Raw genomic sequence first — 15,892 nt, 5'->3', positions numbered from 1 at the left:
TCATCATGCTAAAATGACCTTGAAAGCAAAACAGGGTCATGTGAGAGCATTTTTAGGCCATTTCGAAGTGCTGGCCTAGAAAACCCCATCTTGCAAAAGTTAGGCCACCACTTCAAAAATGCTGAAAATCCTATTTTCAGCCTGACCCCACTGGCTATCCCACACGAGATTCGCACGGGCATCACTGCGATGCATCTTCAGGAGACGTTGGGTCTTCTGGTGACGTCTGGACAGAATCGTGTCGTCATGATTTGGGATGTTCGAAGCGTTTGCTCCGCCCCCTCGGGATCCGGGGGACACTAATTTTTTTGTTGAACATTATTTTTGCTGAAAATTTTATTTGTAAAAAAATATAAGGAATTTTTGTTGAAAATGAAAATTCGGAATTTTCAAATTTTTTAGCTAAAAATTTTATGAAAAATCGATTTTTTGAAGAAAAAAAAACTAATTTTTCGGCTGAAAATTTCAGATTTTTAAGCTAAAAATGTGGATTTTTTGCCCAAAAATTTGAAAATTTCAGATCAAAGTTAATTTTTTAAAATTTCGAAAAATCTGAAAATTTCAGTCTTTTTTCTCTAAAAATGTTCGATTTTCATTTTTCAAAAATCCCGAAAAATTCATAATTTATTACTTTTTCTCCCCCCATTTTTTCCCCAAAACTTCCCTATTTTTTTTTTGTAAAAATTCCCCGTTTTTATTTTTTCCACGGTTTTTCATTTTCATCCCACAACCAAATTCTCCTAAAACCCACCCCATATTGTGATTTTTTACCCCCGATTTTTTTCAATTTTTTCTACTAATTTTGACCAAAAAAACAATTGAATAAATGTAAATTTCGCATCGTTTTGTTTTCGATTCTCTAGATTTTAAAAAATTCATTTTTTGCGATTTTTTCAAGAATTTTTTTGTAAAATTTTTAGAGAATTTTATTCCCCCAAAACCAACGTTTTTCTTGAATTTTTTGATTTTTTTCATTTTTAGGTATATGAAAAAAAAAGTTCTAAAAAAATGTTAGTGACTAGAAATCAAAAAGCATGCGCCGGGATGATTAGGAGAAAAAAAATTAAGATATCGAGAACGGGAAGAAAATGCGCTCTATTGATAGTTTTTTTCGTCAATATGGTCATTTTTGCATGATTTTTGGGGGATTTTTAGGCTTGAAAATCGGAAATTTTGGCTCAAAAATCATGAAAAATGACCTGAAAATAACGAAACATCGTTCAAAAAACAGGAAAATGGGCCGAAATTCAAAAAAAAAAAGACTAAAAAATCATGAAAATCGGTCTAATAGTCATAAAAATGTGGTTTTTGGATTTTTAAAAACAATTTTAAACCAATTTTTGGGCATTTTTCGGATTAAAAATCGGGTATTTTTGACCAAAAAAAAACGTTTTAAAAATCGAATTTTCCGAGAATTTTTAGGTCGAAAATTCTAATTTTTTATGTGTTTTTTTGGGATTTTTAATATTGAAAATCATCATTTTTTACTCAAAAATCATTTAAAATTTGGAAAAGTCATTTTTCATGATTTTTGGGGAATTTTTAGGCTTGAAAATCGGAAATTTTGGCTCAAAAATCATGAAAAATGACCTGAAAATAACGAAAAATCGTTCAAAAATGATGAAAAATCGCCGAAATAATCATGAAAATAAATCATTTTTCATGATTTTTGAATCAATTTTTACACTTTTTTAGCTTTGAAATTTGTCTTTTAAGCCTAAAAAAGTCTTCAAAAATCGATTTTTTTCACGATTTTTAAGCCAAAAAATACCTAAATTTGAATTTTTTTTAGTGCGTAATTCTCAATAGAGCGCACTTTCAGCCAATTTTTGGGTGTAAAATGGGACAAAAAAAACACACACACACACATCGGGAGAAGGCGAAAAAAATCGGAAAAATCGGAAAAAAAGAAAACGCTAGGCGAAATTATGACTACAATTGATTAATGAAGGGGAGAAAAATGCAAAAAAATGCAAAAATTTTTTTGTGGAAATTTTTGAAAAATGAGCGGGAAATTTGAATTTTTAGGTGAAAAATTAGCTGAAAAAAGGTTTTTTTTTCGAAAATTTTGAGTCATTCAGACTCTTTTGAGTCATTCAGACGAATTTTGAGTCATTCAGACGAAATAAAAAAAATTTCAATGAAATTTTTCTTCGCTCATTTTTCACCTAGAAAATTCAAATTTTTCGGATTTTTCAAATTCAAAAAAAAATCGATTAATCAATAAAAATCAATTATCAACATCCACACGCTCCTTGATTGTCTCCAGTCGGGAAGCTTCGTTCTGATAAGCACACGGATTGCGAACGCATGATTCCCGTTTTGAGGCCTTCCCAACCGTCCACAGGCCGCAGTTCGCCAGAATCGACGCGATTTTGGATCTGCCGAGAAATTTGAATTTTTTGTGATATTTCTTTTTTTTTTGGCGGGAAAATTGCAAAAATTTGAAATTTTGAGTAAGAAAAATTGCCAAAAAAATGTGTTTTTTAGCTCATTTTCGGTCGAAAATTGCAGTTTTTTTTACTTTTTAAGACTCGTTTTGGCTAAAAAATTGAGATTTTCAGCCATTTTTCAGCCAATTTTTCTATACCTCCTGAGCAATCATATGAAACGCCTCATTGACATTGTCGCCGCTTCGCGACGACGTCTCGATGAACTTCATTTTGTGATATTTCGCAAAATATTCGCCTTCCTCGTAGTTGACCTGAAATGGACATTTTTTGGGATTTCTGGGTTCAAAAATTGGAAATTTTGGAAAAATTGGAAATTTTCAAAAATCATGAAAAATGATTCTAAAATCAAGAAAAAAAGTCCTAAAATCATGAAAAAAATGGTCCAAAATCGAACAAAATTTATCCAAAAACCACAAAAATTTTTGGGTCATTTTTCATGATTTTTCAGTCATTTTCCTCGATTTCAGAGCTATTTTTCATGATTTTTGGACCATTTTTAATAATGTTTGGGGAATTTCGAAGCAGAAAATTTGTGTTTTTGACCCAAAAATCATATATTTTCGCTTTTTGAAAAAATATTTTTTGGATCTTTTTTTTAATTTAATTTTACTTTTTAATTCTCATTTTTTTCAATTTTAAAAATTTGATTTTCAAGTAAAAATCGATTTTTGGGCTGATTTTTGAGCCGCATTTCTGCAAATTTTAAAGCATAAAATCGATATTTGTTACTCGAAAAACTACCGAAAATCAAACTGATTTTTAGACATTTTTTGGGAAATTTTGGCCCAAAAATCATGAAAAATGAGTCAAAAGTCATGAAAAATGAGTCAAAAATCATGAAAATCGGTCTAATAGTCATAAAAATGTGGTTTTTGGATTTAAAAAATCAATTTGAAACCAATTTTTGGGCATTTTTCGGATTAAAAATCGGGTATTTTTGACCAAAAAAAACATTTAAAAAATCGAATTTTCCGAGAATTTTTAGGTCGAAAATCCTGATTTTTTATGTGTTTTTTTGGGACTTTTAAGCTTAAAAATCATCATTTTTTACTCAAAAATCATTTAAAATTTGGAAAAGTCATTTCTCATGATTTTTGGGTCATTTTTCATGATTTTTGGGTCATTTTTCATAATTTTTGAGTCATTTTTCATGATTTTTGGGTCATTTTTCATAATTTTTGGACCATTTTTCATGATTTTTGGGTATTTTTTCATGATTTTTGGGTATTTTTTCATGATTTTTGGGTCATTTTTCATGATTTTTGGGTATTTTTTCATGATTTTTGGGTATTTTTCATGATTTTTGGGTATTTTTTCATGATTTCCCTACCTGTCTCTGCGCTTCCATATCGCACTTTGTGCCAACCAACTGAAAAACGCATTTTCCGGGCGACGGACCGCCCAGGTTCTGCGCCGCCTCCTTGACCCAATTCTCGACGTGTTCAAAGGATTTTCGATTTGTTATGTCGTAGATTGCCAGGACTCCGACAGAGTTACGGTAGTAGGATTTGGTGATGGAGCTGGAATTTTTTTTGAAAATTTGAAAAAAAAATTTTTTCGCATTTTTGAATTTTTTCGGAAGAAAGGCTGAATATTAGTGATTTTCAAAGCTAAAAATCAATAAAAATCCAATTTTTTTCGAAAAAAAATTTTTTTTTTTGAATTTTTTTTTCAAAAAATTTTCAAAAACCCACCGAAATTTTTCCTGCCCGGCAGTATCCCATAACTGTAATTTCACACGATATCCAGGCCTCAACTCGATCATTCTGGCATAAAAATCGACGCCAACAGTGGGATCACTGATTTCGGCCATTTTTCCCTCGGTAAAATAGCGCAAAAGGCTGGATTTGCCTACTGTAGAATCGCCGATGACTATCAATCGATACTGATAGTGGAAGAGTGGTCCGTAGTCGTCGCCGATGAAGTTTGACTCCATTTTTCTTGTCTATAACGTTTTTTTTTGCATTTTTTTTGTGGACTTTTTCAATGAATCTAATAAAAATTGATTAAAAATCCAATTTTCGTTGTTCTTTTCGATTTTTTCCAGAAAAATCCGTTGATTTTTGGCTGTAATCAGCTGAAATCAGCTGATCAAAACTCGAAAACGGCTGACTTTTTCAAGGCGCACGCAATTTAATTGTTTGCGGCGTCTCGCCGCGAAGAGCCGTTTCCGTGTGGATTTACGGGGAGGCTTGAGAGCATCAACGATTATATGTTTATCCGATTTTGTTTATTTTTAGCTCGCTTTTTCGGGATTTTTTTGGATTTTTTGAAAGAATTTTTAATTTAAATTGAAAATTCTAAAAAATTATGCATTTCTTGTGCTGGAATTCCTTGATTTTTGCAATTTTCAAATTTCGATTTTTTTAATTTTTTCAAAAATATCAATTCTGCGACTAAAACTAGCTGAAAAACGCTCTGAAACTATTAAAAACCGAAAAACATTTCGAAATTTCCATGAAAATTGCATCAGATTTCAATTTTTTGAAATTATGAAATTTTACTTTAAAAAAAATTCTCGAAAAATTTTTTTTTGCTTGTCAAAATCCCCAAAATTTTCCAGATTTTCAAAGCCAAAAAATCCGGATTTTCGCCAACTTTTCCGGCGTCATAAGCCGATTTTTCTTGTTATTTTTCCACATTTTTTTCAGGGGATTTTTGAAGATTTTATGGATTTTAGGGAATAAAAAAATTGATAATAGCTAGATTCTATTTTCAAAGATCTGAAAATAGCGAAAAATTGGAAATTTTGAAAAAAAAATTCAAAAATCATGAAAAATGACCCAAAAATCATGAAAAATGGTCCAAAAATAATAATAAAAGGCCCAAAATCCATGAAAAATGACCCAAAAATCATGAAAAATGACTCAAAAATCATGAAAAATGACCCAAAAATCATGAAAAACGATTTTTTGGAATTTTCAGAAATTCCCAAAATTTTTAGAATTTTTTCCAATTTTTTAAAAAATTGCTTCTTTTTGAAATTTCGATTTTTCTGAATTTTTTCACATTTTTCCACTAATTCAGGCCCAAAAATGTCATCAGAAGCTCCAGAATCCACCTCTAGAAGACGTCAGAAACCCGAATCTCCGCCTCCAGAAGTCCCAAAACCTCCAAAACAGGCCACCTCCCACCCGTGGCTAGTATTGCTCATCTTCATCTCGTTCGCAGTCACCATCTACACAGTCTACAGTAACTTCCCACAAGTTGCCGAAGACGAGCGACCATTTTTAAAGTATCCCCGGAATCTAGAAGATGCCAAAAATCTGGGAAGGGTACTGTCGAAGTACAAGGAGAACAACTATGACGTCGTGCTGGGTGCCATCTGTGTCATCTACTGCTTCTTGCAGTCTTTCGCCATTCCTGGATCCATATTCCTCACGATTCTATCCGGATATTTGTTCCCATTCCACGTGGCACTGCTTCTGGTTTGCTCGTGCTCGGCACTTGGAGCAGCTGTGTGCTTTCAAATTTCCAATCTGCTGGGCAAGGCGTTGATTCTTAGGGTGAGCCTTTTTTTTTGACATGAAAACCCGGGCAATCTGACTACGGTAGTCAAAAAAATTTGGCTAGAAATAGCTGAAAAGAGCTTCAAAACAATAAAAAAAACGAGCAAAATCGGTCCATTTTGAGCTGAGATACAGCGAGGGAGAAGGCTAGAGACGCAGAGTGTCTCGTCGTCTGGCGTCTCTAGCCTCCCGAAACTTCAAATTACCGTATCTCGGCTGCTAGAAGCGCTAGATATGTGGTTTTTGAACAGAAATGTGTACCATTTCGAGGAGAATATTTAGGTACTAAAACGTTTCAGTTTGACTGACTTTTTTAGAATTCAAAAAATCTCAGAATATACATTTTTTCGAAATTAAAATTCATTTTTCGAAATTCGTCAGTTCCCAAATATTCTTCTTGATATTTCACACATTTCTGTCCAGTTTTCAACTTTCTAGCTCATCTATGAGCCGAGATACGGTTATTTGAAATTTTAGAGGCTAGAGACGCAGTGTGTCTCGCCGTCTGCCGTCTCTAGCCTCCTGTCACTTCAAATGGATATATCTCGAGTTCTAGATAAGCTAGAGAGTTGGTTTTTTGGACAGAATTGAAGGAAATTGTGTCTATCCTATGACCATAAATAGAAAATCTGCAATTCCAAAGGCTAGAGACACCAGACAACGAGAAACGCTGCTTCTCTAGCCTCCAGAACTTCAAAGAGTTGTATCTCAGCTCAAAATCGTCCTAATTCGCTCGTTTTTTGACCGCTTTGAACCATTTTTCAGCTATTTTAAGCTAATTTTTGGACTACATCAGTCAGGTTAATTGTAGAACAATTTTTCGAAAGCTCAGAAATCCAGAAATGCATACTTGTGAAATTTCGGCCCGGCCCGGTTCGGCCCGGCGGCCCGGGCCGAGAGAAAATTTTCAGGGCCCGGCCCGGCCCGGCGGCCCGGCAGAAAAAAAAACAAAATTTTTGAAAAATGAATTTTTGTTTTTGAAAATGAATTTATTGATTTTTAGAATGTATTGAAAAATAACTCGAAGAAAAAAAACATTGAATACCTTTTTTCGAAACAATGATTCAACTTTTCGCTCAAGATTTTGAAGTTCGCGGTAAACTTCCGGGCCGACCGGGCCTCCGGGCCAGGCCTTCACAAGTATGCAGAAATGCAAAAAAAAAAAGAAAAAAGTGTGTCTCGTCGTCTGGCGTCTCTAGCCTTCTGAAACTTCAAGTGCCTGTATCTCAACTCAAAATCGGCCGATTTTGCTCATTTTTTGATCGTTTTGAAGCGCTCTTTTCAGCTAATTATTTCTGGATTACTGTACTTAGGTCCATTTGAGATCAATTTTTCGAAATTTCAATAAATTCTAAAATTCCAAAATTCTAAAAACTAAAAAATTAAAAAATCCCTTACAGTTAATCCCGGAGCGAGTGTCGACATGGCAAGAAGAGCTGTCCAAGCATCGTGACAACTTCCTCCACTACATGATCTTCCTCCGAGTGACTCCGATCCTTCCCAATTGGTTCATCAACATTGTCAGTCCCGTCCTCGACGTTCCCCTGTCCCCATTCTTCTGGGGAACGTTCCTCGGCGTGGCCCCGCCCAGTTTTCTATACATTCAAGCTGGAAGCACTCTGGAGCAACTGACACACACTAGTGTCGCGTGGAGTTGGAGCTCGGTCGGACTGCTTACTGTAGCTGCTGGCGCGTCGTTGGCGCCGATTTTGTGGAAGAAGTGGAGGGGAGGAGGAAGAGCTCTGAAAATTGAATAATTTTGTCTTTTATAGCCTTTTTATGGATTTTTTGACATTTTTTGAAGGGAAAAACTGAAAAATTGCTTTATTTTGTGCTGAAAATCATGTAAAAATTTCATTTTTCATGATTTTAGAGTCATTTTTCATGATTTTTGAGTCAATTTTCATGATTTTCAGCTCATTTTTCATGATTTTCAGCTCATTTTTCATGATTTCTGAGTCATTTTTCATGATTTTTGGGTCATTTTTTATGTGAATCTACGTGATTTTTGCACAAAATAAGGCGATTTTTCTTATTTTTCCCTCTTTTCCTTTAATTTTACCTAATTTTATTCGATTTTCGACACTTTTCCCACAAATTTTAACGATTTTACTGGTTTTTAGACACGAAAATATAGTTTTAAGACGATTTTTTCCGATTTTTTACCGGTTTTTTTTCACTTTTTCTTCCATTTTTCCCCTCGATTTGCGATTTTTTTGCCTTTTTTAATACAAAAATTGATCTTTTTTCCCCTCTTTTTTTGGAATTTTTTGAATTTCAAAGAGTTGCAAGTGCACTCTATTGGATACCTGAAAAAACGAGAAATTTTGAATTTTTAGGTGAAAAAATTGCATTTTTTCAGATTTTAGCCACGGAGCGCAATTGCATCGTTTCCCCGAATTATCGTCTTTTTCATCATTTCATTTTTTTTCCGGTTTTTTGAAAAAAAAATTTTTTTTTGAATTATCAATAGAGCGCAATTGCAACTTTTTCCCGATTTTTTTTGTTCTAAGAATTTCATTTTTGTTCATTTTTCACCCAATTTTTTTCGCTTTTTTCACTTCTTTTAGTATTTTTTAATTAAAAAAAATCGAAAATTATCCGTGGAGCGCAATTGCAACCGATTCCGATTTTTTCAGAAAAATCAACAAAAAATAGTCAAATGTGCCAAAAATGATGATGCGAGGAGTGGTGAGCCATCCTCGACGACGTCTTCTTCTGAATCCAATCGCCACGTCATCGTTGGCTAGAATTTCAAGTACTACAGTAGTCCGCGGACAGCTACAGTATGATAATCGTCAGCATTTGAGTACACTGAGCAATAGAAGAGCCGGATTGTGAGTTTTCAAGTGTTTTCAACGCTGAAAATGGCTGAAAATAGGCGTAAACTGGCCGAAAACTGCCTAAAAATTTGTCTAGAAGGGCCTAATAAGCCTGAAATAGGCTTTAAAATGCCTAAAAAAGGCCTAAGATTGCCCCGGTTCTATCACTGAAAATAACTTAAAATAGGCTTGAAATGGTCCCCAGAAAGCCCTAAATAAGCCTGAAATGGGCCTGAAAACTGCATTAAAAAGCCTAAAACAGGCCTCAGGAAAGGTCTTAAAATGCCTAAAATTGACCTAGAATTCGCGCTGGTCAAACTGTATAGATCAACTTGATAAGAGAGAATTTTGTACTGATAAGTAGTGATAACACACACACACACACACACACACACACACAATGTGAACCTTTAAGAATCAATGAGCACTTGGAGGGTTTCTAGGCCATCTAGAACTCGGCCAGACGCTCCCGAGGTTTATATGGCCTAGGTAACCAAGATTTTCGGATTTCTAGGCCATCTAGTCACATGGCCTAGGCTTACCCCGGTTTTTGGGGTTTCTAGGTCATCTATAGGCTTCTTCAGAGTCTCTCGTGGCCTAGTTTTGGATTTCTAGGCCATTTTGGAAGACACGCACATCTCAGGCCATCTAGAACTCTCCGAGTGTTGCACGGCCTAGTTTTTCAAGAATTTCGGGTTTCTAGGCCATCTGGCAACATTTTTTGAGTTAAAAAAGTTTAGAATTTGGATCTAGAGGTCGCGGGTTCGACTCCCATGGGTGGCTTAATTTTTTGGAATTTTTTTTTGGAATTTTTTAGTCTTTAAAGGACCCAGGAGGTTCGAAAATCATAAAAATAATTGAAAATCCGCGAAAAATGAGCCAGAAATCATGAAAAGACCCCAAAAATCGACTTTTTCCAAAAATTGCTCTTATGGCCTAGTGGGATTTTCGATGAGCGAATTTGAATCTTGATGTCTCAGGTTCGATTCCCACCGATGGCAACTTTGTTTGTTTTTTGTTTTTCAAAGTTTTTTGGGTATGAAAAGATTGAAATTTGAATCTACAGGTCGCGGGTTCGACTCCCACCGGTGGCAACTTTTTTTTTTTTTTAATTTTTACTCTTTAAAGGATGTCTCCGAGTGCCGCACGGCCTAGTTTTTAACGTTTTGGGGGGTTCAAGACCATCTGGAACTGTCTCAACGGAACCAATGCTTCTGCAAAGTCACATGGCCTAGCTTCCCAAATCTTTGGAGTTCCTAGGCCACCTGGAACTTTTCTAGGCCATGTAGAACTCTCCGAATGCTGCATGGCCTAGCTTACCAGGATTTTTGGGTTTCTAGGCCATCCAGAACTATTCTGCAGGTCCATATGGCCTAGTTTTGGATTCCTAGGCCATCTAGAATGTTGTCCATCTCCCCCCATTCCGGCCTCCTATTTGCTTCCATTTCCAGCAACAACAAGAAAACAACTCTGCCCCTCTCTCTGCGTCTCTCCCTCTCTCTCGCTTGCTGTCTCTCTCTCTCTCTCTGACTGTCTGCGTCTCTCCTAATCTCTGAACGCTCTTTGATGAGTAGAGAGGGGGGCATAGGACACCAAAAACCAAACAGAAAATTTTGTAATACTCTCTCGCTCTCTTTTTGTTTGGTCATTGACGTTTTCTATGGGTTTTTTTATCATATTTTATGCATTTTCGGGCCGAAAAATGGGCCTATTTGGCCTAAAAAAGCCCTGAAAATAGACTTTTTTGGGCCCGGTTGTTTTGATGGGGGCCGAACTTTGGTGTGTTAGGCCATCAGGGGGGGGGGGAACAATGATGTATAGTGCATCATCAGTTTTTTCCATGAGATAGGGGCATGTCATGGGGCGTCATAGATAGCGAGAAATCGGTCATTTTTTGACTTGCAAGGCACATGGCCGAGTTTTTGCAGCCGGGAGGTTTCTAGGCCATTTGAGACCTACAAGGTTTGGTGACCTAGTTCTAGGTTAGTTGGCGTTTTTAGGCTATTCTAGAACTGTGTCCTGCAGGCTGTGGGCTAGGTTTTTGGGATTTCTAGGACACCTGGAACTCGGCCAGATCCTCCTCTGAGGAGGATCTGGCCTAGTTTTTTTAAGGATTTAAAGAAGGTTTCTAGGCAGCCGAAATTTGTTCTAAGCCGAAATTTGTTGGTGGCCGAGTTTTTGGGATTTCTAGGCCACCAAGCAAAAAAACGCTTTAAATAGGGTATTTTGTACTGATTTTTGCTATTTTTTGATCGAAAATCACGAATTAGGACTCAATTTCACTCTGGAATCTATTTTTGATTTTGGTGGCCGAGTTTTTCCTGGGGATTTCTAGGCCACCAAACTCAAATCATGAATTTAGGGGTTTGGATGGCTTTTGAGGTGTTAAAAGTGGGTTTTTAGCTAATAGTTTTTAGCTTAATATTTCATACTGACAAAAACGCTTTTCCAGGGTCCCTGACCCCATAATACGGGTTTTGAAACTGGTGGCCGAGTTTTTGGGATTTCTAGGCCATCAAGCCAAAAACGCTCGAAATAAGGTATTTCAAACGGCATTTTTCCATTATTTTCATGGAAAATCACGAATTAGGACTCGATTTGGGTTTCTAGGCCACCAAACTACAAATAGAAATATGTTTGGAGCTCGAAAATCGGGAAATGTTGGACCCCTATAATTATTTATTTATTCTGCGATTTTTGACCGTTTTCTGATCATTTTTGGCGAAAAATAGGGTTCCTGGACACCAGAAATCAGGAATCTAGGCGGAAAAACACCCAGAAAACATGGTTTTTGTCACCCGTGGCCTAGTTTTTTGGATTTCTAGGCCACGAATTTAGGATGGGCTCGGAAGGCCTAGTTTTTTCGCATTTTCTTGGCCACATTTTTTTTAAATTTTTTCAATCATCAAAATCCTTATCAGTGATGATGCCATGGTTTTTTGTTTCGTCCTCCCCGTGCCCTCCGATTGCTCATCGAACACTAGAAAATAATAAAATTTCCCCCCTCCTGCCGTCTAATCTTTGATGTCTTCCCCCCGACCCTCTTCTCCCCCTTTTTATGCTCTTTTCTGCAAAAAATTGGAACTTTTTTGCACGTTCCAGGCCAATTTTTGATGGTGGCCGAGTTTTTGGAATTTCTAGGCCACCAAACGAAAAATGCACTGAATAGGGTATTTTGAGCTGATTTTTACAATTTTTCGATCAAAAATCACGAATTAGGACTCATTTTCACTCTAGAATCTATTTTTGATTTTGATGGCCGAGTTTTTTTGGGGGGATTTCTAGGCCACGGTTATCCAATCATAGATTTAACGCTTTTTGGTGCACTTAGAGCTGTTATAAGTGATTTTATGACATTTTTAGGCTGAAAAACGGTTTCCCAGTGGTCCTTTACCCCTAAAACCCCATTTTGAGACCAGTGGCCGAGTTTTTGGGATTTCTAGGCCACCAAGTGAAAACCGCTCTGAATAGAGCATTTTGAACGGAATTTTTGCAATTTTTTGATCGAAAATCAGGATTTAGGACCGATTTTCACCCTAGAGTCGAAATTTGGTTTTGATGGCCGAGTTTTTTTGGGTAATTTCTAGGACACCAAGTGAAAATCATGAACTCGAAGGTTTTAGATGGCTTCTGAGCTATTTTAAGTGATTTTTAGTCAATTTGATGCTAAAAAAACGCTTTTCCAGGTGTTCTAACCCCTAAAACCCCATTTTGACCCTGGTGGCCGAGTTTTTGGGATTTCTAGGCCACCAATCAAAAACCGCTCAGAATAGAGCATTTTGAATGGGATTTTTCCATTATTTTTATGGAAAATCACGAATATGGACCCAATTTCTTTCTAGAATCTGTTTTTGATTTTGATGGTCGAGTTTTTTTTTGGGGGATTTCTAGGCCACGGAACTCCAATAATAGATTTAACGCTTTTTGGTGCATTTTGAGCTATTTTAAGTGGTTTTTAGTCAATTTAATGCTTTAAAAAACGCTTTTCTAGGTGTCCTAACCCCAAAAACCCCATTTTGAGACCCGTGGCCGAGTTTTTGGGGATTTCTAGGCCATCAAAATTTTTTGTGATTTTAGTCGTTTTTTCTCTATTTTAACTCATTATTCTCAATTTTCTCATTTTCCAGACTCCAAAAACGGCCTACAGTAGTCAATTTGCGTGCCGAACGGGCGTTCATCGGAATCGCAGCCAGTGCGGCGAAGCATTTGTTGAAGTTACGGTATTTCGTGGCGACCGGAGTGATTGGAGGCAGTGTGGCGGCGAGAACAGTAAGAAAAATGATGAAAAATGACCTAAACATCACGAAAAAATGACTGGTGGCCGAGTTTTCGGGATTTCTAGGCCACCGGACTCAAATCATGAATTTCAACGTTTTCTGGTGGTTTTTGAGCTGTTATCAGTGGTTTTGGGTCAATTTAAAGCTGGAAAAACGCTTTTCCAAGTGTCGTAACCGCCAAAAGGCATGTTTTTAGACTGGTGGCCGAGTTTTGTGAATTCCTAGGCCACCAAGGGGAATTCCTCCTAAATTCGAGGATTTGAGCGGTTTTGGGTCAATTTTTCGCTATTTTAACCCCAGATTCCTTCATTTTCGGCTCGAAATCACCTAAAACCGCTTTTTAGGAGCGATGGCCTAGAAACCCGAATTTTGAATTTTCTAGGCCACCAAATATTTGAGCCAGAAATGCTTCAAAAATGACCTAATATTGCTCAAAAACGTTTTAAAATCGCTTTTAGGACTTGGTGGCCTAGAAATATCATAATTTGGGATCCTAGGCCATCAAGTCAGAATGGCCTAGAAACTCGAATTCGTGAGTTTTCTAGGCCACCAAAACGATTTCTAGGTCAATTTTTCATGATTTGCAACCTGAAATCCTTGATTTTCTTATCAAAAGTCATCTAAAATCGTGTTTTAGGAGTGGTGGCCTAGAAACCCAAATTTTGAGATTTCTAGGCCACCAAGTTTTTTTTTCCCAAAAGTCTTTAAAAAGGGCCTAAAATTGCTCGAAAACGTCCTGAAAACGTTTTTTAAAAGCGGTGGCCTAGAAATATTATAATTTGGGATCCTAGGCCACCAAGTCAGAATGGCCTAGAATCTCGAATTCGTGAGTTTTCTAGGCCACCAAAACGATTTCTAGGTCAATTTTTCATGATTTGCAACCTGAAACCCTTCATTTTCGGCCCCCTAAACCCCCGAATTTTGTTTCCAGTGGTACGAAGAATGGAAATCGAATCTACCGGACCTGACACTTCCCGCATGGTTCGACGCCAACGGGACGTGGAACGAGTTCTCGACACGAATCAAGGGCATCAAGGAGGGATTCGGAGGAGGACTAGACGGAAATGGACAATGGGCGGCCGAGTGGATGGCCAAGTTTGAGCAGTTTAAACGGCAGAAAAATGAGGAGAATGGAGAGAATGGAGGAGGAGAAGGAGGAGGAGAAACGCCTGGAAAAGGTGGGAATTCGGCCCTGAAAACATGAAAAATGAGTCTAAATAGGCTGAAAATGGTCCAAAAACCCCAAAAAACAGTCGAAAACCAGCCTAGAAAGCTCTAAACAGGCCCTAATTGGCGACATTTGATGGTGGCCGAGTTTTCCGGATTTCTAGGCCATCAAAAATTTTTTTTGCGATTTTAGTCGTTTTTGCTCGATTTTTGACCATTGTTCAGACTTTGAACTACCTACAAAGTCTGAAACTAGTCTGAAATATCATTTCTAGGCCAAAAACATTGGTGGCCTAGAAATTTCATTTTAAAAAAGTTAGGCCACCATGTTAAAATGGCTTTAAGAACACACCAGATGAATGTTGGACCATTTCTAGGCCAAAAACATTGGTGGCCTAGAAATTTCATTTTGCGAAAGCTAGGCCACAGCAACCCATCAAACAACATTCATTGCTTGAAAACGACCTAAAATGTGCCTAAAAACGCCTAAAATTTGCCTAGAATTTGCCTAGAACTTCCTAAAACTGCCTGAAATTTGCCTAAAACTGCCTAAAAATTTCCTTAAACTTGCCTAAAACTGGCTAAAAATTTGCCTAAAACTGCCTGGAATTTTTCCTAAAACTGCCTAAAATTGACCTAGAATAGCTTTAAAATGGTCTAGAATAGCCTAAAATGGCCTAACATTTGCCTAAAACTGCCTAAAATGGCCCAAAACTGCCTGTATTTTGCCTAAAATTGACCTAGAATAGCTGTAAAATGGTCTAGAATAGCCTAAAACGTTTAAAATTGACCTAGCAGGGCCTAAAATTGACCTGGAAGGGTCTAAAATTGGTCTAGAAGGGCCTAAAATTTGCCTAAAACTTCCGAAAATGGCCTAAAACTGCCTAAAATTGACCTAGAATAGCTTTAAAATGGTCTAGAATAGCCTAAAAACGCCTAAAATTTGCCTAAAACTGCCTAAAATTGACCTAAAAGGGCCTAAAATTGGTCTGGAAGGGCCTAAAATGTGCCTAGAACTACCCACAACTCGAATATTCCAGAACCGCTGCTCGTTGCCTCCCTAATGTCGGCGTTCGGCTCCAAAAAAGACGAAAACGATGAAAAAGATAAAAAAGACGCGAAATCAGCTGAGGAACGAATTCAGAAGCTCCAAGAGGAGATGTTAAAGACACAATCTCAATATCAACGAGAGCTGGAACGGCTGGAAAAGGAGAATAAAGTGTTGAAGCAGAGATTACTGTTATCAGATGATAAGGCGGCGACCAGGTTGAAAAGACTCAAGGTGACGCTTGAAAAAGGCTGGCAATAGGCTGAAAAATGGCTGAAAATAACCCAAAAATGACTCTTAAAACCCGAAAAATGGGTCATGGCATAACTTTTGATAGTTGAGTTTTCTAGGCCACCATGCTAAAACGGGCTAGAAACCAATTTAAGTATTTTAGCGTGGTGGCCGAACTTTTGCAAATCGGATTTTTCTAGGCCACCACTTCAAAATGACCTAGAAATCACACCAGGGGCATGTTAGCCCATTTCTAGGCCAAATTAGGATGGTGGCCTAGAAAAATCATCTTGTAAAAGTTAGGCCACCATGCTAAAAAGACCTAGAAATGGTTTAAAAATCACCTAATTTGTTTTCTAGGCCATTTTTAGCGTGGTGGCCTAGA

The 15,892-nt window shown here is 37.1% G+C and overlaps 4 protein-coding genes across 4 annotated transcripts in view; 3 read left to right on the top strand and 1 right to left on the bottom strand.

The window, feature by feature from the left end:
- The window catches only part of Cbr-wdfy-2, a gene marked incomplete at both ends in the record, with an annotated part of 7,156 nt that extends 6,853 nt beyond the window's left edge, over positions 1–303 (top strand). The window contains one exon of the mRNA XM_002629804.2: positions 141–303. Coding sequence (XP_002629850.2) covers positions 141–303 — 163 coding nt within the window. The remainder of the gene's footprint in view (positions 1–140) is intronic.
- A 1,927-nt stretch (positions 304–2,230) lies between these two features.
- Positions 2,231–4,389, bottom strand: Cbr-rab-39 (the record flags this gene model as incomplete). The annotated part of the gene is made up of 4 exons (XM_045241729.1): positions 2,231–2,284; positions 2,591–2,704; positions 3,784–3,973; positions 4,148–4,389. 4 exons carry the CDS (start codon positions 4,387–4,389, stop codon positions 2,231–2,233), a joined length of 600 nt encoding a protein of 199 aa, XP_045096986.1.
- A 1,099-nt stretch (positions 4,390–5,488) lies between these two features.
- Positions 5,489–7,719, top strand: Cbr-tag-175 (the record flags this gene model as incomplete). Its single annotated transcript, XM_002629802.2, has 2 exons — positions 5,489–5,959; positions 7,363–7,719. 2 exons carry the CDS (start codon positions 5,489–5,491, stop codon positions 7,717–7,719), a joined length of 828 nt encoding a protein of 275 aa, XP_002629848.2.
- A 916-nt stretch (positions 7,720–8,635) lies between these two features.
- The window catches only part of Cbr-eat-3, a gene marked incomplete at both ends in the record, with an annotated part of 16,403 nt that continues 9,146 nt past the window's right edge, over positions 8,636–15,892 (top strand). Inside the window, 4 exons of the mRNA XM_045241728.1 lie at positions 8,636–8,799; positions 12,912–13,053; positions 13,993–14,239; positions 15,269–15,510. Coding sequence (XP_045096985.1) covers positions 8,636–8,799; positions 12,912–13,053; positions 13,993–14,239; positions 15,269–15,510 — 795 coding nt within the window. The remainder of the gene's footprint in view (positions 8,800–12,911; positions 13,054–13,992; positions 14,240–15,268; positions 15,511–15,892) is intronic.

The sequence above is a fragment of the Caenorhabditis briggsae genome (assembly GCF_000004555.2).
Source record: "Caenorhabditis briggsae complete genome, chrII, whole genome shotgun sequence".
Classification (NCBI taxonomy): domain Eukaryota; kingdom Metazoa; phylum Nematoda; class Chromadorea; order Rhabditida; family Rhabditidae; genus Caenorhabditis; species Caenorhabditis briggsae.
The sequence above is the reverse complement of the archived record's forward strand: the minus strand, read 5'-3'. Positions and strand labels throughout refer to the sequence as shown.